General features: G+C 32.0%; 1 protein-coding gene across 4 annotated transcripts in view; it reads left to right on the top strand.

Annotated features, from left to right (window-relative positions):
• The window catches only part of LOC106458690, a 50,454-nt gene extending 29,855 nt beyond the window's left edge, over nt 1–20,599 (top strand). For 3 of the 4 annotated variants that reach the window (XM_022384952.1, XM_022384953.1, XM_022384951.1), the window contains 10 exons: nt 7,048–7,200; nt 8,349–8,431; nt 9,295–9,406; nt 9,625–9,744; nt 10,750–10,854; nt 13,165–13,276; nt 14,089–14,204; nt 14,813–14,956; nt 16,374–16,499; nt 18,539–20,599. In XM_022384952.1, the coding sequence (XP_022240660.1) occupies nt 7,059–7,200; nt 8,349–8,431; nt 9,295–9,406; nt 9,625–9,744; nt 10,750–10,854; nt 13,165–13,276; nt 14,089–14,204; nt 14,813–14,956; nt 16,374–16,499; nt 18,539–19,308 (1,830 nt within the window). In that variant the 5' untranslated portion in view covers nt 7,048–7,058 and the 3' untranslated portion in view covers nt 19,309–20,599. The remainder of the gene's footprint in view (nt 1–7,047; nt 7,201–8,348; nt 8,432–9,294; nt 9,407–9,624; nt 9,745–10,749; nt 10,855–13,164; nt 13,277–14,088; nt 14,205–14,812; nt 14,957–16,373; nt 16,500–18,538) is intronic. The other variant, XM_013918225.2, reaches the window with a different exon arrangement.
• The last annotated feature ends 898 nt before the right edge of the window (nt 20,600–21,497 follow it).

Consider the following 21,497-nt stretch of genomic DNA (forward strand, 5'->3'; position numbering starts at 1 on the left):
CGAGGGTACCCAACTGATGAAGCAATGTATTATTATCGTTAACAGTGACAGCACCTAACTGATGAAGCAATGTATTATTATCGTTAACAGTGACAGCACCCAACTGATGAAGCAATGTATTATTATCTTTATCTATCTTTAGATGGTAGTACTCGTTTCCTGTTTATTTTATTTTTTACTACATATTTGCTTTAAACAAAAGTTTATGTCAAATTACGAAAGGACTCAAAAGTTTGTTTGTTGTTGAGCACAAAGCTACACAATGAGTTATCGAAACCCGGTTTTTAGCATTATAACTCCGCAGACTTACCACCATGCTAGTTTGGTGAGCAGGACTCAAGAGAGTTATTAATTTTTTTTTCAAAAAAAAAGTTGTTTTTTGATTTAATCACAATGTGTTCAAGCATTCAGAGAATAGCGTTAGGAAGGTCGCATTTGGCAGATTGACTTCAGTAACGATCAACATACTTTTACAGTAATATTAACAAGTCTGAATACCAACACTACGGTGAAGTTTAAACTCAACTACTTCGAGTAAATTCATAAAGCACATGTTACTAGGATTTTGAAAAATATTTAACGGAAGTATGTTTACTGAACAATCGAAGTATGTTTACTGAACAATCGAAGTATGTTCACTGAACAATCGAATTATGTTTACTGAACAATCGAAGTATGTTTACTGAACAATCGAATTATGTTCACTGAACAATCGAATTATGTTTACTGAACAATCGAAGTATGTTTACTGAACAATCGAATTATGTTCACTGAACAATCGAATTATGTTTACTGAACAATCGAAGTATGTTCACTGAACAATCGAAGTATGTTTACTGAACAATCGAAGTATGTTTGCGCTAGAAGCAGGCGGATGAACTCTTGAGATTAAAGGGTTGTAGAAGTAAACATTAAGAAGCTTTGTATATGTTATGCTGTCAAACAGTAAATTATACCTTCTTTACAACGCACACAAACATTAAGATATGGTTACATTCTTCTCCACCAACAGAGTTTATTTTCTTAGTTTTCATTGCTTTATATACACATATACCCTTTTTTTTTACAGTTTTATTTCTGTTTGATGTTTAAACTTCATTTGGCTATTTTTGTTAACATTGTATACTTTTAATTTCTATTCCTTATCTTCCACGACTGTATTAAGGTTGGTTCCGAAAAGCTCGCCTATCATCGTTTAAATTGTGATAGGGCCAAGCGCAGACTGTGGAGCTGAGATTCCTGGTTCACGTCCTGTTACCACCAAAAAGAAATAAAAATCACGATCCGCACTTTCGGGCCTATCCCCCCCCCCCCAGTGGCACAGCCGTATGTTTGTGGAGTTACAACACTAGAATCCGGGTTTCGATACCCGTGGTGGGCAGAACACAGATAGCCCATTGTGTAGCCTTGTGCTTAATTACAAACAAACAACAACTTTCGGGCCTTGGGTACGTTATAAAAGTGATGGTCAGGTCCCACTATTCGGTTTAACAAGAGCTGACGGTGGGGTGGGGTGACTAACTAGTCGTCTTCCCTTTTATCTATCACTTCGAAATTGGGGACGGCTAACACAGATAGCCCTCATGTAGATTTGGACGAAATTCAACAAACAAATATTAGATTTTGTTGTATAACACAGCTTAGTTGTAAAATATAATGCTTTCGTTGGCTTTGGCTTGTTTAAGAATCTATACTTTATGAGCATCTTATTAAAAAAAAAAGAAACTCACAAGATAATGTAATAAGAAAACTTGTATTTTGTATTGTTTTTAGTTTTGAAAATTATCAGTGTCTGTTTTATTTGTAAGTGATCAAATACGAGGATTAAAAGAGTAAAGAAAACAAATTACCCGAATTCTTAAACTGTGAACTTAATCCTTTTGTGGATCAAAAACGTTATATCTAAGCCTAGAAACGTTAATATTCATCATTACGGTTAATGTTAGTTGAATTTGAATTTTAAAATTCTGAAATAAGTTATTACCAGTTAGGAAATTTATAAATAATGTTTTCATATATAAAAGTTATTGTTACTGTTTGTAATTAAGCACAAAGCTACACAATGGGCTATCTGTGCTCTGCCCATCACGGATATCGAAACCCGGATTTTAGCGTTGTAAGTCCGCAGACATACCGCTGTGCTACTGGGTTCTTGTTATAAGATACGGTTAAAAAATGAACAATCTTGGAAGAGACAGTTTTAATCTAATTGTTTTGACATTTCACTAACGGTAAAGATTTTGGCACAAAACACGTTTTTTTTAAATAAAAACACTTGGGAACAAAAAAAAAAAAGTAGGTAAGGTATAACTGAATTAACTCGTTTGCGTGATTAAGTTTTAAACTCAGAATTCGATTTAGTTTTTTTCTAAAGCTCACATAAACGGCAACGAAATAATTGAGAGAAACGGAATTTCCCATTTAAGGCTTAGGTCGCTTAATGAACAACGGTTGGACTGCGGTTGTTTCTGCCATTTAAGGAAAGAGAAAGAATGAAGGGTGCGCTATAGTGGAGGGTTTTCGCTGAAATACGATAGTTTTTTGTAAAACATGTTGAAAATACCGTGTGTGCATAGCTTTAGACCATAAAAAATGAAAATAGGGTCTACTGCCTGAAAAACAGCAGGAAAATACAGTGCTCAGTTTAAAATAACTTCTTTTTTTTAATCTGGCGAGTGATTTGAATGAAAGTTGTAGTTGACTTGATTACCAGCACTTGGCGAAATAGATATGTCTAGAAACTTCTCTAGAACTTCATATATCCCCTGGCGGTATGCTTGAAGACTTATAGTGCTAAAATCCTGGATTCATTCGCCATTGTTGACAAAGCTTATTGTACAGTTTTGCGCTGAAATACACAAATAAAGAACTTCATATTATACAAAATGAAAATTTTCACCACAAATATGCACTTAATGACAACCAAGTATAGCAGTCATAGCAACTCTCGCTGAAGTCACGCTAAAATCAGCTCATATTCTGATATAATTCATTAATTTTTTTTTATATTTTGTACGAAGAATGTTTGTGAAACATATTTTTCTCACCAAACGATACATTATTATATTCATGACGTGTGTGTGTGTGTGTTGGTAGTGGTATTAGCTTGTAACCTCGTAATTTTTTAGAATATGTTAATTTTTTGTATGTTTGTAGTTAAGCGAAAAGCTGCACAATGGGCTATCTGTGATGTGCCTACCACTAAGGCGGACTGGGGAGGGGAGAGGAGTGGCCTGTTGATTTTGCTATTGGACAGGCCCTAGATATATTTTTTTTTTTTTTGGTGGGGGGGTGTGTGTTCAGGACTTAATTAGAATTAAGAAACAATTGTATGCAGAGCTTAAAAATCAGAACTTTAAACTAAAGTAACAAGTAATTTATTTTCAATTTATATTAATAATTCGGCGGGCTAGCCTTTGATTCAGACTGTCGGACTGGCCCCGTAGTTGCATCGACCACTGATTTGGCCAGTTGGTCCCTGCCAAATCGAAATCAAATTTTTAACATTACAAGTCCAGAGACTTACCACTGAGTTACTTGGGGGGGCGCTAATAACAAAAAAGTTGTGAACTTGTTGATGCGGAGGGACTTGAAAGTGAGATTTAAGACTAAAGCAAACCCAGTGTGACATAACAAGATACACTATTCATACGCGGCCAAACTAGGGGCAGCCACTGGGGTTACATTTCCCCACTTTTTGCAAAATAGTAAAAGTGCCCCTCTTTAGACAATAATATTACAGATATATATTAATAAAGTCGCTAAAGCAGCACGTAGAGCCTCAAAATGTAAAGCGGTTTGTAGTTGCCAACATTCTAACTGGCTCGATGTAAGTTAGCGTTTCTTTTTGACAAATCAGTAAAAATGCGAAAGATGCCCCTCGAGGGTTGTGCTCTTCCAGATTCAAAGTGCTTCCGCTACCTATGGCTTTCTTCAACAAAAACGACGACTACAGGTGTACAACAAATTAAAACTAAGATCATAGACTGAAAATAAATTGAAGGGGATTGAGTTAAGACACACACAGTTTCGACATGGGCAGGTTTGCTGGCTGGTGTTCTCGGTGATGTTCAAATCAAAACTGAAGACAAGCTAACGTTAGCTGCTCTTTATAATAGCTTGACTGACTAATTGAAATCAAGAGACTTGGCAGTAAGGTTGCCTCCTCACCCACTTGTGACAATCGTACAATAAATAATATAAACCGCCATGTTCAATTAACCCAAATGATAGATTATATAGCTGGGATTCTTACTCACAGTATAATCTACAACCATAGAGCTGCACTTTGCAATGTAATAATTTCCTCACTCAGTGCAGGAACAGTTTAAAAACTAAACTGGATATGTATAACTTTAATAGAGGAAGGCGTGGCTCACTGGTTAGCGTACTGGGCTACAGATCGAAATGTCGAAGGTTCAAGTCGTGATGCTGCCAAACACGCTCCACACGTTTTCCTGTGAACGTCTCATAAAAGTGACAATTAATCCCATTTTTCGGTTCATAGAGCCAGACAAAAACCCTTTTGGAGGTGAGTTAGTTTGAGTCGTTTCCCTCCCTATGTTCGGTAGTTCAAAATTAAGGACAACTACACCTAAATCCTATGAGATCTCATTTAGTCCATTCGTCGCATAAGATGGCGTTCAGGTTGCGAATTCAAATTTCATCTTTATAATAAACATAAAGAGAGGAAGAGTTTATGATATAAATCTATCCCAGCTTACGTCGTAACTCTCGAACGAGTTTGACCCATAACATAATGATTAAATGTATAGAGAATTGTTCTCAAGGCCTAGAAAGTCATTGAAGGAAAACTTTAAGCGACTTATTTGAGGCCTGTCGTGACATCGTGTATTTAATTTTTTTTTATTTCTACCAAAATTTTGCCTTCACTTTTTGATCTCACTCCTTGATATGGATGTTAAATTTCATACACATATTAAGTTTGGGACTGTCATGCACTTAACACGGTCATGAAATGGTGTCGTTTTAATTTAATGGCATCATAAACCACGTATCCCAGTTTGGAACTGGGTATTCAGGTTAGTTCTATGCGTAGTACAATAATGGCAGGATGGCGATCAAGTAGCTTGTTTGTCTGCTATTGTTGTTCAGTACATACTGTGAAATGTTTGTAGTACTGATCTTTTTTTTTCTGTGGATGTACATTGTGTGTGATTTGGTTTGTCCTGAATTTCGTGCAAAGCTACACGAGGGCTGTCTGCGCTAGCCTACCTAATTTAGCAGTGATAGACTAAAAGAAGGTAGTTAGTCAATACTACCCACCGCCAACTCTTGGGTTACTCTTTTACCAACGAATAGTGGGATTGACCATTACGCTATAACGCTTCCACGTAACGGGGATTCGAACCCGCAGATTGCGAATCGAGCGCCCTAACCACCAAAAAATAATTTTTATGAAAGTTAGGCTTTTTTGTGTTATTAATCATAGCATTCACTCCCACATTTTTAAGTTCATAACCCGGACAAATGATGGGTACCTTAGCATATATGCCTATAAGAGAAAGTTGATACAGAACTAGCTCGCTAAAGAATGATTTTTTTAAAGAGAATCGGTATTGTATAATACAATATTTTAATGTACGAGTTTTCGTTATGAAAGTCTTTTCCTTAAAAATAATTTATTCCATTACTCCCTTTTAAAATAGTTTGAAATAATTTATTCCATTACTCCTTTTTAAAATAATTTGAAGTGATTTATTCCATTACTCCTTTTTAAAATTGTTTGAAATAATTTATTTCATTACTCCTTTTTTAAAATAGTTTGAAATAATTTATTCCATTACTGCCTTTTTTTTCTCTGATAAATATGGATATGTGAATAAAAAAAGCTGAATGTATTTTTTATAAAATGCCGATCTTTCAATCTCTTCACAGTTAATTATATACTAGAGGAAAAGCAGATTAACAACAATACCCACCGCCAACTCTTGGCACTCTCAGTACTGAAATTTAAGCGTCTCTCACAGTGCACCCACAGATCCAAAGTTTTAAGCATGCGAACCACAAATATCAGTCCAAGCTCAGTAACCACAGGCAACGCCCGTCCTAATAAATTTCAAGTAATGATTGTATACGTTGCTCATGCGAAGGTGAATATCGTTAAGCGTTAGGGGTAATTTTACATCTATAAATTTTATGATCGAGTAATTTTTGCATGAAGATTACACAGAATCTTCATACGTAAAAGTATTCAGTATAAGTTTTGATGAGCTAACATTTTTGTTCCTTCGTTATTACTGAGTTAGTAGAGGTTGGAATGTTGGGGGGGGGGGGCGTCCATCTCCAAATATAAGACGTAAGCACTCACCTCGCTCCCCACCCTACCAATTTTGACAATTTTACGACTTCCCCAGCTTTGATAGATTTACGACCCTAAATAACGAATGTCTGTTAAGAGAAAAGATTCTAAAAATAATTTCTTAGCTGGAGGTAAAGATAAAATATAGAGATTAAGGATGAAAATAGAAAGTCGTATGAGTTGATCATTAAACTGCTTATTTTTAACATTAATTTCGTTTTTTACCCTGTTTCCCACCTTTTTGTAGCTACAAGAAATCAAAATATGGAGAAACTACAATTCTAGTTGTAAAATTTTTGCGAGTAAACATTATTCAAACCCCCTTAGTTTCCGATTGCGGAAGGTAGGCGTATTTCTGATAAGCTTAATTCACTTCTAACTTTGTGTCCACATACATTTTGCTTCTGATATTAACCGAATGAAACTTTTTTAAATATCCCAAATCTGCATCCACGAGGTATCCATTTTTGATTGTTTTAGAGCACCGCGAGGAATCGAAATTCGGATTTTAGCGTAGTAACTCCGTAAACTTACTGCTTTCCCACCGGGTTTCGATACTCGTGATGGGCAGAAGCACAGATAGCCCATTGTGTAGCTTTATGCTTAATTAAAAACAAACCTAATCTCTTATTTTATGTAGGGGTAATTTCGCTTATAAGACAGTGCATTATAGATTAAAAGTTTGAATAAATCGAAATACTGATGTGCTTTGTATGTATTTTTAGAGAGGATAGTAATGACTCCAATTAAAAAGGGACATGGTCACACTCGTATTAAGATTGAGCGAGTACAACAAACAGATGAAAACAACAGCTCTGTTATGCACGTGGCTGGAGGAGCCCACAAAGGGATTGTTATTAACAAAGAAGCATCATCAGGTAACGTTTGAGTTGTTAGATAAAAGGTGTTTTATTTGTACTCTTGGTAACAGGGCAAATTTTAAAACTACTCATACTAAAGGTGTTCCTAAAGTCGATGTTATGTTTTTTATTGCCGAATCAAGCACTGGCTCAAGGAATTTGTCGAGGTTGGTGCATTCAATAATGCGATGGATGCTTCCATGCGGAACATGGCACTCGAAAATAACGTATATATTATCAATTCTTGCTTTAGAAAAAGTTATATATAGAGAGAGAGAAATTGGTTATTCCTCAAGGCTTTATATTGACAGTTACTTTACTGTTTACAATCTATAGTTTCATATATGAAACTAGTTAGTAGTATTAAAATCTCCGATCGTCAGTAAAACTAAAAGCCCCAGAATCGCACTGATACAACTTTGCCAAAAACCTTTCCCTCTTTATCAGGTGCAAACCAGCTGAATAAATTACATACCTCAAGAACATTATGAACAATTTTCATTCTTCTGCACATGACTCACCCCATATAACACTCAGTAACCCCTTAAGGATGCCTGAAACTGCGTTTCAAAATGTATCCCATAATGCCTAGAATGAACAGCTCTTTTCTCAGCCATGCATCCTTTCCTTTAAATGCATAATCATTCCTGAAATTTTTTTTCTTGAAGTTTTTAAGATAGAAGGTTTAATTTCTTCAGAGACTTATCAAAGCAGCTAAATTTTTATTTGTAATATAAGTAAATAAATAGATATTTCTTTTAGAAAGAAAATTGTGCATTAATTAAGACAGAAGTTCTAGCAGTAAGTTTCATTATAAATTTACTAGCAATCTACTAATAATCCTCACGAAATTTGTGAACATATTTTGTGATAAAATATGCAAATATTATCATTTAATGTGAATTATTTCATGATTTTACTGGTATCATCAAAGAAAGAAATATGAAGTGTATAAGGTTGAAAATGGAATAAACTTTACAAGGCTTTTTGAAAATGTTCTTTCAGTGTTGTTTTTTCTTAGCAAATGTTGAATAATAGAACAATAATGCCTTCTGTAGGAGAAGGTGATCTGTCTAATAATGTTATTGTTCATCTGAAAAAAAAAAATCACAACTTGATTATATTTACAACTGTAACAGCTATTCAACTATAATCTATTTCTACAGGTGAGGATGACCAGTTTCATGCCCAGCTAACATTGGAGTTCAAAGTTTTTTTGACCAATGCAGCAAATGACACACATACACAGGTACTGTACATAGTTTTTTTTTTGTTTATGTAATCTAATTTGGTGTAAACATATTAAGGCACTATCTTGGTTATAAATAATTAAACTCACCTTTATGCTTTTTTTTTTGATGGATAACTTTGATATAATTAGATGATATATTTCATGTGCTTCACGTCTAGCACAAATTTAGGATTTGTTTAAATTTTAATTGTCAAATGTGATTACTTTTTCTCTTTACGGTTGTCTGTTGTCCCTGCTATTTTTATATATGACAGTTTTCAAATATAGCACAGAAGTTAATATTTAAAATTTGATTAATATTATTACCTTTTAAGTTTTCAATTGTGTTAACACAAATAGTAACACTGTAAGTAAATTATTAATTTAGAGATATGAAACTTGAAGTTATTAAATTTCTGATGATATAAAGCATGAAATTAGATCAACCAATAATTTTGTTGCATTATAAAGGGTAAAATTAGATCAACCAATGACTGTTACATTATAAAGGGTGAAATTAGATCAACCAATAATAACTTTGTTGCATTATAAAAGGTGAAATTGAATCTGCTATTCAATTTGTTACATTATAAGGTGTGAAGTTAAATCAGACAGTAACTTTGTGATTTTTTATAGCATATATGGTTTTGAATAACATTGTGACATCCGAAAGTATATAAATATTTCGAGGAAATAATGGGATTGTATCCCATTCTCTATCCACTAAGCATTCAATATTTTAGTTCCAAAATTAAGTGTTATGAGCAATGGCTTAGACATTTGTGTGTATCTAGAATACAACTTTTAGTTTGTCCCTAATATAAGATATTTGACAAAGATTAATCTTCAGTGACTGAAATTTCAAATTTAATGTGTAATAGGAAAGCCGTCAGCTAAAGTTTTGGTTTAAGAATGAAGTGTCAGAACCTGATCAAATGCGAAATGCACAGGATTTCTTCAAAGAACTTGTAAGCCCCAGTCACTTCCCAAAAGGCAAGTTGTCATTCAAAGTAATTGATATTAAGTATAATTGTTTCTACTATATTTTGAATATGCTGTCTAAAAGAAAATGGCAATCATTACTATTTATATTATAACTATGTATATCTTATGAAAACTAAAACTGAAATACGTTAATTTTTAGTAATCTTCTGTTTCTCTAGTGCTTTTACTTTCCATGTAGTGAATTACAAAATTGAATTTACTTACAGACTATGTGGGTTTCATCAAAGGAATCATGAAACTAATGCAGCTAAAATATCGAAATATTAGAAAGATTGAGGTGGAAATTAGGCAGATTGAAGAGATCACTGAACCTCCAACTAGGCCTAGTAAGTATATTATTTGCGAGGTAAATTTATATATTGTAAGCAGTTTAGTCATGAGACATTTTTAAACAACCTGCACAGCTTTTTCTACGATGATGTGTGATTACTGCCAGATAAATAGTTAGCGAAAACTGTGAGTCCTTACAAGTGTTTGAAATGTTTCTCTTTTAAGACAGATGTCATTGTAAGCTAAAACTTTGATAACTGAATAAGTACAGAAACCTTTTCTTCTCTTATTTCATTCAAGATTATTAAAAAATGAAATTTTGTTTTTCTCTTTTACTAAACATGCTAAAACATTTTGGAAACATGTGGAATACATTTGGTGTATCAATATTTGTTCTTCAATTCAACAATGTCATTAAATTTTTTTTTTAGAGGCAGGCCATATTGCTAACTTAGTATGTGTGATTCAGATAATGTATTTGTTTTTAAGTTGTGGTATGATAATTTATAAAGAAGAACTACATAAATTTCTTTTGGAGGGAATCCTCTGATGCTTTAAAAATACTAGAAATTTTACTTATGGTTATTGCTCATGTTATTCAAATTATTGCACTGAAAATCACTTGTATTTAACAAAACTTTTTTTTTTTCATATTGCTGCAACTTTGAAAACAGTAGTCACTTATGCATCAATTCCTTCTGTGTAGCAGTGACGAGATATTTACTAAAAAAGGGTACATTCGTGATGAGAATCTGTTACATTAGTTGATATTTTTCTTGCACTACTGATATAATTACCTAAGAAAATGAATGTCTTTTTGTTTACAAGTTCAGAAAACAAAAATTTTGAAAGCAATTGAGTTTTTCTATATTTTTGAGAACAATAATTTCCAAATGACCTTACATCTGAATAACCTGTTTCTACTTAATAATCTTCTTCATCTTCTCTTTTAAGCCAGAGCTTAAAAGAGTAAATGTTATTAGCATATTTTTAAGGATATATATATTTTTCTATGTTACAGCTTTTTAAAAAAGTAGAAGCAAACAAATCTTTATTTTTAGCTCTTCCTAATGGTATATTGCTGACTGTTGACTCACAGAAATTCATAGTGGAAGAATTAGAGAAAAAATCTGGAGCAACTATCCGGTCTTCACCCAATCATAAAGGTTACATTCATTAGTTTTTATTGTGTGCCACCTAACCTGCTGCTCCAGACTGCATGGCTTAACTATTGTAACATACTTGAATCATCTTAACCACTGAGGTTTGTTGATACAGCAGCCATTGGTGGGTGATCAAAACAAACAATGACAGAGAACAAACTTAAGAGAAACAAAACAATTCTTTAACAGGTGACCAGAATTAATACATAAATTTAATATCCATATCTTACCTAATATGTTTCCATTATCACTTCGGTAATACAACAATTTCCGTCACTAAATTTATTCTCATGGAGCGAAGTTTTTACAAATTACCATATACAGTATTTCAGTTTGAACAGTTAGGTTCTATTTTAATTCTCACTATTAGTTCACTAATTTCTTATAATTTATTCAGTATATTACAAAATTAAAGAAGCCAACATTCAAGCTCGATTGCAACTTGTCTCTGACTCGCAATCCCAACATGGCCAATTTTGACACCAGAAAAATTGTGCAAAACACAAAGAAATTGAAAACTCTATATCGCTGCTCATGACCTGCATGAAGGTATCTCTGTACCAAATCCCATGTAAGTTGGTTGACATACACATGAATAGTTCACAAAAAACCCAAATTATGCTTTCCTCACTGAAAAACTGAGCAAAACACAAAAATTCCAAAATTGTCTATATATCTGTTTGGGACTTGCAAAAAAGTACCTTTGTACTATATCCCACATAAATTGATCAAAATATGGCCAAGAAATTGACCAAAACCCTTAAAATTATGCTTTTTGTGACATTCTGACTCCCCTAAAAGGACCAGAAATGGACATAAACTACATTTTTGTATGTATTTGTATGGGTCCTGTGGAAAAGTATCTTTGTACAGAATCCCATATAAATAAGTAAAAATATGGCCAAGTAATTGACCAAAAACTAAAAATTATGCTTTTTTTGCAAGCTCTGACCCTCTAAAAAGACTCAAAATGGACAAATCTAACTTTTTTGTATGTCAATGTGTTGGAACACAAAATCTGGAGCAATTAATATAAATCTAAATGTCTTTTTTTGAAAACTGGTTTTAAGATTTTGAAATAATAATAAAAAAAAAGTACAGGAAATTAATGTAAAGAAAAGCTCTTAACCTATTTATTTTTATTCCAACTCCTTCGTACAAGTCCCCTGGTGGGACAAATATAGCTTATGGACTTACAGTGCTAAAATTCAATTTTCCAGTGTGGACACAGCAGATAGCCCAATGTGTCTACGTTATAAAACAAACAAAACTCGTACATATGGTACACTACTTTTCTAAATTGGGAAGTTTTTCATTGATTAGTTTAATTTTCAGAAATTGGCTTTACAAATATTCTTCTTTTTAGAAATACATTATAAAAACAACATATCCAAGCCCCAAGCAACTGTTTTGGCTTGCTGATGAACTGACATACTGAACAGATAACATTCATAGATTTTTCTCTTCTACAACATTCTTCTCCTTTCTGAAGTTGGTTTTTGAAACTGCTTTTACATTGTTCAATCACTGTAGGCTTGTGGCCAAGTTTTAATTCACTTTCTGTGTCTTACCCCAATTCTTCTGCTTCCAAGGTTTACCTATTATTTATATAAGAACAGAAGAAGCCACAAAAGGATGCATGAAGCTGCAAAGGAACTCCTTGGAATATTTCCCAAAATGCTCAAATGAATTACACTTTCTTGAGTTTTGTGACTGTTTCTTTTAATACTCTTATTTATTTTTAAGTACAGATGCATTTTATCTAGATAGTTTAATGAGTATAATGTTAACTCACATAATTGTGTGTTTCTCTCACTGTGTGGAAATCATGAAACTTCATATGTTTTTAGAAAGTTCAGTCTTGTCAGTTTCTAACCTTCTGAAACTTTTAAAAAGTTTTCAGAAACCTGTACATTGTACATTTTTACAAACATAAAAAAATAACTGCATGGTTAAGTCTTGTTTTTATGATTATAATGCCTTTGTTCTTTTTACATATTTTTTTTAAAAATAAATTCTAATCTGAAATATTCAATATTGGTTAAAAAAGAAAAAGGTTGAAAATATTTTTATAATTATCTACTGTAGATGTAACAGTAAGATTATAGTTTGTACAAAAGTTGGAGTTTTTGAAACTTCTTTCACTACTTCTATTAACGTGTTAAATGGTATTTTCTTTAAAAAAATATACTTTGAATTTAACCATTTTTTTCAGGATATCAAGTTATTTTACAAAATAATTTCCTGTTATTTGGATTATTCTTCAAAGAATGTAATCTATCGATGGTGTACAGTATTTTGTTTCTACCTTAGTCTCTATGGATGAGAATTCTATTGGTGCTAAGGTGGGAGTTAATCAAGAAAAAGTTTTGGAAATGATTGAATCAGCTTACCCAAACCCTCTCACAGTAACTGATATGGCCAAGTGAGTACATCTGTAATTTCTCTGGTAAATTATAATTTTAACATCTCCTCCAATATAAATAAAAAATAAATTTTCTATAATATGTGCAATTTAAAATTGAAAGCAATCCAGTGAAATAAATATTTTCTAGTGTAGTATTTTAATTAATTAGTGATAATTCAATTTGCACAGTAAGTTAAGTATTTGTTGTTGTTTTTAGTAACATGTAAAGGCTGAGTTTGGCCTAATCATTAGTGTGCCCAGATTGTGAATCTGAGGATTTATATTTCGTGGTTCAATGCTGAAAAAAACTTGTTCCATGCATTAGGGCCATAAGTACATTATAAAAGTGATGGTAAAATTCCATTATTTGGATCGACAAAAATTGGCAGTGGGTGCTGTTGACTAGCTACCTATCTTTAGTTTATTAGTTCAAAATTATGGAAAGCTATATACAGATAGCCCTTTGTGTAGCTTTGTACAAAAATTCTAAAAAATGCAAAGAATGAAGTATGTGAAATACTTGATATAACCATTTGTTTTATTTTTATATTTTGGAATTAAAATAATATGTGAAGATAAGATAGCTTAAACTACTTTTAACAAATAAAGCTTGTCAATTTACATTTTTGAACAACTGCAACTACGTGTGGTATGTTTCCTTTAAGTTTTATATTTTTGTGAATTTATGTAAATAATGCATGTTAAATCTCAACATTTTTGAGCATTGCACAATTATATGATGGGTAAAAATGATGTATGTTCTTACTATACTGTGATATGAATAAGAAAAAATTGTTAAGTCTTATATTCCTCCATTTCTATTTTTCTAGAACATTACAGTGTACTGAAGAAGAAGTTCACCTGCATCTTGATGAGCTGAAGTCAAAGGGAATCATCAAGTTATTAGAAAATGGAAGCTACACAAGAGTCACTCAGAATGATACAGGTAATAGGAGGTACAACTTGTTACATTAGTGAATTTTGTATACTGAAAATGGAGGGATTATTCAAACTGAAAAATTACTGTATTGTGGTGGTACAGTGTTTTGGTTCATGACTGATAAACTAATCTAACTAAAGTCTCCTTTCCCAGCTCCCTTTCTCTGTGACTTTCTTTTTGGTGAATTCATAAGAGGTGTGAGTAAGGCATATCCAATGGAAACATTCAGTTAAACAAATATATATACAATTGGTTTGATTAAATTACTAAAGCCAAACAAAATTCATGATTGAAAATTTTTTTTCTGAAACTGTTTGCATTGGAACATGTTTAAAGTTCTCAGTCACCCTTTGAACACATCACTCTGATTGATGATAGTGTAAAAAAAAATTAACAAAACAAAGGGCATTTTAATTATGGTGTACATATTGTAGAGTATGTCCTTATTTAATACAGTGCTACACTGGAGTTTGGATTTAGAGAATGTGACAACTTCTAGAACTTCCTTTTTTTGGGGGTATTACCTCTACTTAATTTTTCTTTCTCTCTGTTTGCTTTTAGTTACTCCAGCATCTTATCACTGTATCTCTAGCTTTAGTCTTTATTTATTTCAGAAGTCAAAATGGTGCGTCAAGTCCCAACAGTCATCAGTTCCCAGCAGCCTTCCATTGCAATCATTACAGCTCAATACTGTGAAAAAGTTGCAGTGGATGCTATGATAGAAAATAAAGATACTTATGTTAGGTACAAAACTGAAGGTAAAGAATGCACCAATGAAATTACAGTTAAACATTAGAGGAAGTTTATTTTACAGATTGTATTTTTTTATTAAATTTGTTCTTTCACCTACATCCAACTACACTTCGATATGACTTGACATTTGATAGAATACTGTTTATGTAGATACAAACTAATAGAAGTTTTCAAAGACAATCGTGAATTCATTATCAAAACATTAAATACAACTGGAGCTCTTCATTAATGAATTACAAATATTTCCAAACCTCTGTTGTTGTTTTTGCATGTTTTAGAGAAACTTCCTGAAGATCTTATTATGCATACAGTCAAATTAAGCTTAATTTAAATGGTTCTCTTCATCAGTAAGACCTGTCAACTATTCTTTTTTGAAATCAATAATTAAAAATCAGAAATTAGTTTTGCTAATGTTCAGGTCCTGCTATCTATTGATAAAATATACAATGATTGCATAAATTTGGTTTATTAATTAACAATATTGTATTATTTCTTTATTGTTAGTTTCATTAAAAGTATTAGTTAAAATGTTTATGAATATTAGTTTTAATTTTTTCACATTACATATATATTTTATCATGAAGATTATTTTGCATTTTTAGCTTATTATATGTGTAGTATTGTTATTTATCCTTTGTTCTATATTGTGCAGGTTTTCACACAACACATGGTCAAAGAAAACATTAAGTTGATATTTTTTTTCAAATTATCTTTGTTATAAGAGTATACTGTATATGGACTTAAAGTAATACATTCTAATCATTATAAGTAAGAATAATATATGAAATTAGCTATATTAATTACTGGGTTAATTTTTAGTTCTGATCAAAAGTTAGTGTTAGCAAAAACACATAGCTGTCTTACCCATTTTGAATTTGTAATTCAATTAATAGATTATCTAATGTTTTGTTTTTTTGTGTGTGAAATGGTTTTTTTCGTGATTAATCAAGAAATACATGGTGGAAAAAAAGATTAATTTTTTTAATTTATTATTTCAAAATTTGTCCTCATGACTTTTTGAACAGATGATCAGCCATCATATTGAACTATGTTTATATTTGCTGTGAAAATAACTTTTAAATAATTAAAATCTGCAAATAAACGGAGTAAATTGCTTTTTGAAATTTCTACATGTAATCCATTTTTTTGACTAAAAGACAGGAAGAACCATAATTGTTTGCTATCTTTGGATGTTTTTAATAAGCTCAGTGCGAGAATCCTCTCATGATTCATGTATGAAATATAAAACTTATCACCTTAATTCTTTCACTTATATATATTTTGCATTTTTATAACTGTCTGTGTATGTTTATTTGTTTTCAGTTAAATCTCTAAAGTCCTTAATAGTTATCATTTTAAGTCATAGCTGACATTTTACACTTTGTTGCTAATGTAGTGTTTCTTTCATTTTGTTTTTCACAGGAGAATCAAATGTTTATACTCTTGGCAACATAGGAGCACATCGTGTTGTAGCCACAAAGTTACCTGCTGTCGGACATCACAGAGGAGCTATGATTGCTGCTGGTAACACAACAACTCGTTTGTTAGGTAAGTTTTTTATTCTATCTCTATCTGAATGTACATTATTTTGCCTATCATATTTTATGTTGTGAAGTAGGCAAATTCAGTGGTGTAACAACTGCTGGTTCTGATGGTTCAATAAACTGAGATGCCCCCCAGTATAATCTAAGTTTTTTTTTATGCTATATTAATACTCACTCTATACATTCCAATGCTACTGTAAATATACGCTTATAGATATTAGGGCCCAAAACCATTCTGAACTGGGACCTGAAAAGTGGTTGTTACACCACTGGGAAAATTAAAATATGGATAATGCTCTATTAATAGAAAATTTTTCCATGTTTCAGGGCTTGGAACAAACTTGTAAAAGTCCAGCCACATTGACAAAAGAAAAGAGAAAAAGGGGGCAACTGTTTTTAGAGCAAAATCTGACATGACTTGCAAATTTAGTAACAAATTGTATCCCTCCCTTCCCTCTCTTAAGATGTTTTTCAGTGAGTATGAAAATCTGGTCTGCAAAGTTATTGATTAGAAAATCCCTACCTGTTGACTGTTTTGTTTTATTACTACTTTCACTATTCTTCAGAGTTACTGATAGTTATCCTCATGAGTTGGTCATGGTGGTTGTGTCCAGGCTGCAGCTCCAGTAATTAATTATTTTCTTCCTGGTGCTGAAACCCTTGTCATGTCTTGTAGTAGATAGGAAGTAAATGTTACAAAGATGCATTAGTTTCATAGTCTTCCTAAAGTCTTGTCTATCAGCAATCATCCTGGTTTATATGCTACCACACAGACAGAGGATGAATACCAGCAAATATATGGCCAGTTTGCCTGATGTACATCTTCAGTTTTACCCACTCACTTAGGATATCCTTGGTGTAAACTGCAAGAATTTTGTACAAATCTACTCTTATGAGCAGTGAGTTGTTGAAATTTTTCTAAACCAGAAAGAAGAATATTCTGGTCAGGCAAATGCATTTGGTTAAACATATTCTTTGCTGTAAAATGTACTTCATTTTGGTCACTTTTAAAGCATTTGTCCAAGGTATCACTGATGACTAACAACAGTTTGGTTTTATCACCAGTCAGATCAGCTTTAGTTTTCACATTGTTTAGTGTGTGTGCGTCAGTTTCCTCAAGGAAATCCACATATATTTATATGGAAAGAGGGAGAGAGATACTAGTTTAACTTTCCAGTCAACTGATAGCAGTTGATACTTAGTGAATTCGTGGCAATACTTTAAGCTTAATATTGAAAGGGTTTAGCAGTTTGTTTCTTATGCCTTTCTTTCACATTTTAATCATTAATATTATACGTTCTGAGAATTATCTCATAATTACTCAAAAAGAAGGCTTGGCATATAATGAGAAACAGTATCATTTCCAGCATCCATTTCATACCTTAGATGGTGATGGTGATGGTGGACCTACTTTTGGCTTCATGATCTCTTCTTTTATCAGAAAATTTCAGATATTATCTACTGATTTAAATTTGGAAAGCTTATCCTTAGTTCTTTAATCACATTGCATAGATGTAAATCACTAATTGTCCCACATATTTTTTAAAAAAAACTTTTAAATGTTGAGTTGGTTTCTGAAAAAAAATCTGACAAAAAAAATTATGATACACTTACTGCTCCAAGTTATCAAACGCTTTATCATACTCACAACGTGATATCCATTTTCTAAAAGTTTGCCCGAGACTTCAAGATTGGTTAATAAAATTTACATAAGCTTCAATTTTATCAGAAAACAGAGCAGAACCTATTAAATACTTCATATTTCAACTGGTTATGTGATTATTGTCTTAAAATAAACAACTGAAACCTTGTTTATGATAAAGCTGGACCATCCAGGTCGTACTAGATTGTGACTATTTATATTCTGAAAAACAAATTTATAGCAAAAATTGTTTAAGATACTTTAGCATTATTTATCTTTTACATTCTAAAACAACTACTTTAGAAATATGATAACACCAAAATCTAAGAAATGAAAGAAAAATAATGCCTAGCTCTAAACAATAAAAGAAAAATAAGATATTATTCCCTTTCTTTTTACAGGGAGCTTTCAGAAAGTCGAATATGTTTTTCTTGTTGGAATTGGAGGTGGCGTTCCTCACTACACTGATTATTCAAAACACGTACGCTTGGGTGATGTTGTAGTATCCACACCCCCTGAAGGGCAGAATGATAAATTCATCTACATATATTGTGAAAAGACCAAGAACTCTTCTGAAGATAAAGCAACAAATGGAACACTCAGTAGTAAACATAACATTAAGAGATGGTGTCCACCTAGCCTCTGCTTACAAGAAATAGCACAACAACTCTGGGCTCAAGGTTTAGTTGATGCCAAGCAACGGCCATGGGAAGACTACATCAGACATGCCACAGAAACCCTTGCCAGTCAAGAAGCTGACTTTAACCGACCATCTCCAGAAACAGACAAACTTTTCATGTCCATTGGAGGAAAGGACATCATTGAAGTTGGACATCCTCAAGCTCCTGAAGGAACAGTGGATTATCGACAGCCTGGAAAGTCCATGATTCACTTTGGAGGTGTTGCATCCGGAAGGGCATTGATGAAGGATGATGCTGTTCGACAGGAATTTGCCAATCAGCGAGGAATTCTGGCTTTTGATTCAGAATTCGATGCTGTTGTTGAGTCAATCTATGGAAATCGTAAAGACAACTATGTTTTCATCAGGGGAATATCAGATTACAAAGATGGAACAAAAAACAAGGAATGGCAGCCTTACTCAGCCTTAGCAGCAGCAGCATTCATGAAAGCTTTAATTTGTGCATTAGACCCTTGTGATGATCAGGACTAATAATTAATAACTAGAATAGATCTACCCCCATTCTTTGATAAATCTCTCAGAATTTTATCATTCCACTTTTTTTAAACACTCAATTGTTATAATGAATTATGAAACACGGCTTTTCAAGCATACGTGTATATTACTCATAGCTAATGATCTGAACATCTTTTAAGCTTGTAGCAGAAGTTAAATGTTTTGATTTATCAATTTTATACTTAATTTAGTTATTAAACTGATCATTTTGTAAAAGATTATTACTTTAAAAAAAAGCAAGATGTACATTCAACAATTAAGAATTCAAAAAAAATATATAAAAATATATTTTTTCTTTTTTCTTCCTTTTTTTTAGAAGAAAATCATTAATAAAATATCTAATACTTTTTATATGGGCTTCGAGATTTTATTAAAAACATTCTAAATATGTCAATTTGATTTATTAACCATTGTGTAATGCTGATGTGCTATTTAATTTCAAAATTTATACCTTCAAATGCTTCTCTACATATTAACTAATGGGCATATAGAAAGATTCATTCTGTCTTCAGTGTTTTTTGTTTCAATTGAACATACATTTTTATGGTAACATAAGTTAGTTTGACCCAGAAAAGAAATTGTATAGGTTTTGTTTTCTTTATATATATAAGTGTGTGTGTGTTGCAGTGAACAGTTTCTAAAACATTGTTGTTAATTCAAAATGTAAATAAGTGTGGTATATGCATGTGTAAAATTGTACATTAAGGTTTATGTCTTTTAGCCTTTTAAAAGCCTTACAGTATTTATTTGAAGTTTTAGGTTTGAACTATCTTTATTCATTGTGGTGAAAAATTCTTGTAACTCAATACTACAATTAATTTGTTTTCCTAATTTTTAAGCCTATTGGTTTTTCCAATATTCTGCCAACTTTTGGCATTTACGTTGCAATTGCTCATGTTTTCTCAAATGCTGTTCTTCATTAGATAAATACTGTTATGTGTAAACTAAAACTCAGAAAGTAGGCTTGAAAAACTGAAAATTTTGGATATTTATGTTACGTGTTAGAATTACGTAGAGATTGATATTGAAACTGTTGTTGTTGTTACCATTTTACAAGTATAGAAGAAAGACATATAGTCAAAGTTTATTTTCACTAATAAGCTTACAATACAAGTTTAGTTTATTCTTTATCGTACTGTAAAAAAGCTCAAATTTCAATATTTTGCTCGGGATCAAGATAGTAATGTTTAATATAATGTTTGTTATATTACCAATATGAAGTTAAAACCCTTTCAAAGAAATATTAAAACTAAGTAGTTTAAAAAAATGCCTAGTTATTATTTTGTTGTGTGTGAAAATATATTGCCTTTGATTGATCATATAATATTAGAAATAACGGAGAAATGGAAAAAGAATCTCAAAGTACTTACTTGTCATTGTGTTCCATTATGCTTTAATTATTTTGTAATGATGCTACCAAACACCTGTAATTTTGAGGCCAAAACGAACAAGATTTTGCTATATTATTTTTACTTCAGAAAAGGTCTGGTTTTACTTCTAAATGTTCAATAAACGATTTGTAAAGGTGGTAAAACAAATTGTTTCGGAACATATGAAAAACACAACTGTCTTCACAAAGACATTTTAATAAACTAAAATAAGTAGCTGATTTCCTGTTTATCTGGAAATGTAAAATATACAACCAAAAATACTTCCCATTTGATTTTCTATTAACATGATTTACTCATTAAAAACATTAAATTTGTAGTTATTCCATGGATAATGAAACTCCTACTCCACTGACTGTCTAGTTATAGTGAAAGTTTAGCATTCATTAAAAAAAAAGGTTTAGAAAGAAATACAAGATGATTTTATTGCAATTCTTGTACTCATCTTCAGTCTATCGCTCAACCCAATACTTACGCCTATTTAATATGATAGTTCATTTTTATACGTCTTTTATCCATGTAATGTTTAACAACTTGATTAGAGTTTTTCTATTAATAATTCACAGATTTGAGTTTGAATGCTTCTCTAAGAATGAATTCAAACATGTGTCTGTAACACAGGTGCATTATCGTATACAATAGACCGTACACAAAAATAAACTACGTCATGGTACAAAATTATAAGCAGCAGATTGTTTCTTACTGTTGCGTCAGCGAGTCACGTGACTACTATGACGCAACGTTTCTAGAACTATCATGTACTTTGTCGAATGTTCA

The sequence above is a fragment of the Limulus polyphemus genome, unplaced genomic scaffold (genome assembly GCF_000517525.1).
Source record: "Limulus polyphemus unplaced genomic scaffold, Limulus_polyphemus-2.1.2 Scaffold501, whole genome shotgun sequence".
NCBI classification, from domain to species: Eukaryota; Metazoa; Arthropoda; class Merostomata; order Xiphosura; family Limulidae; genus Limulus; species Limulus polyphemus.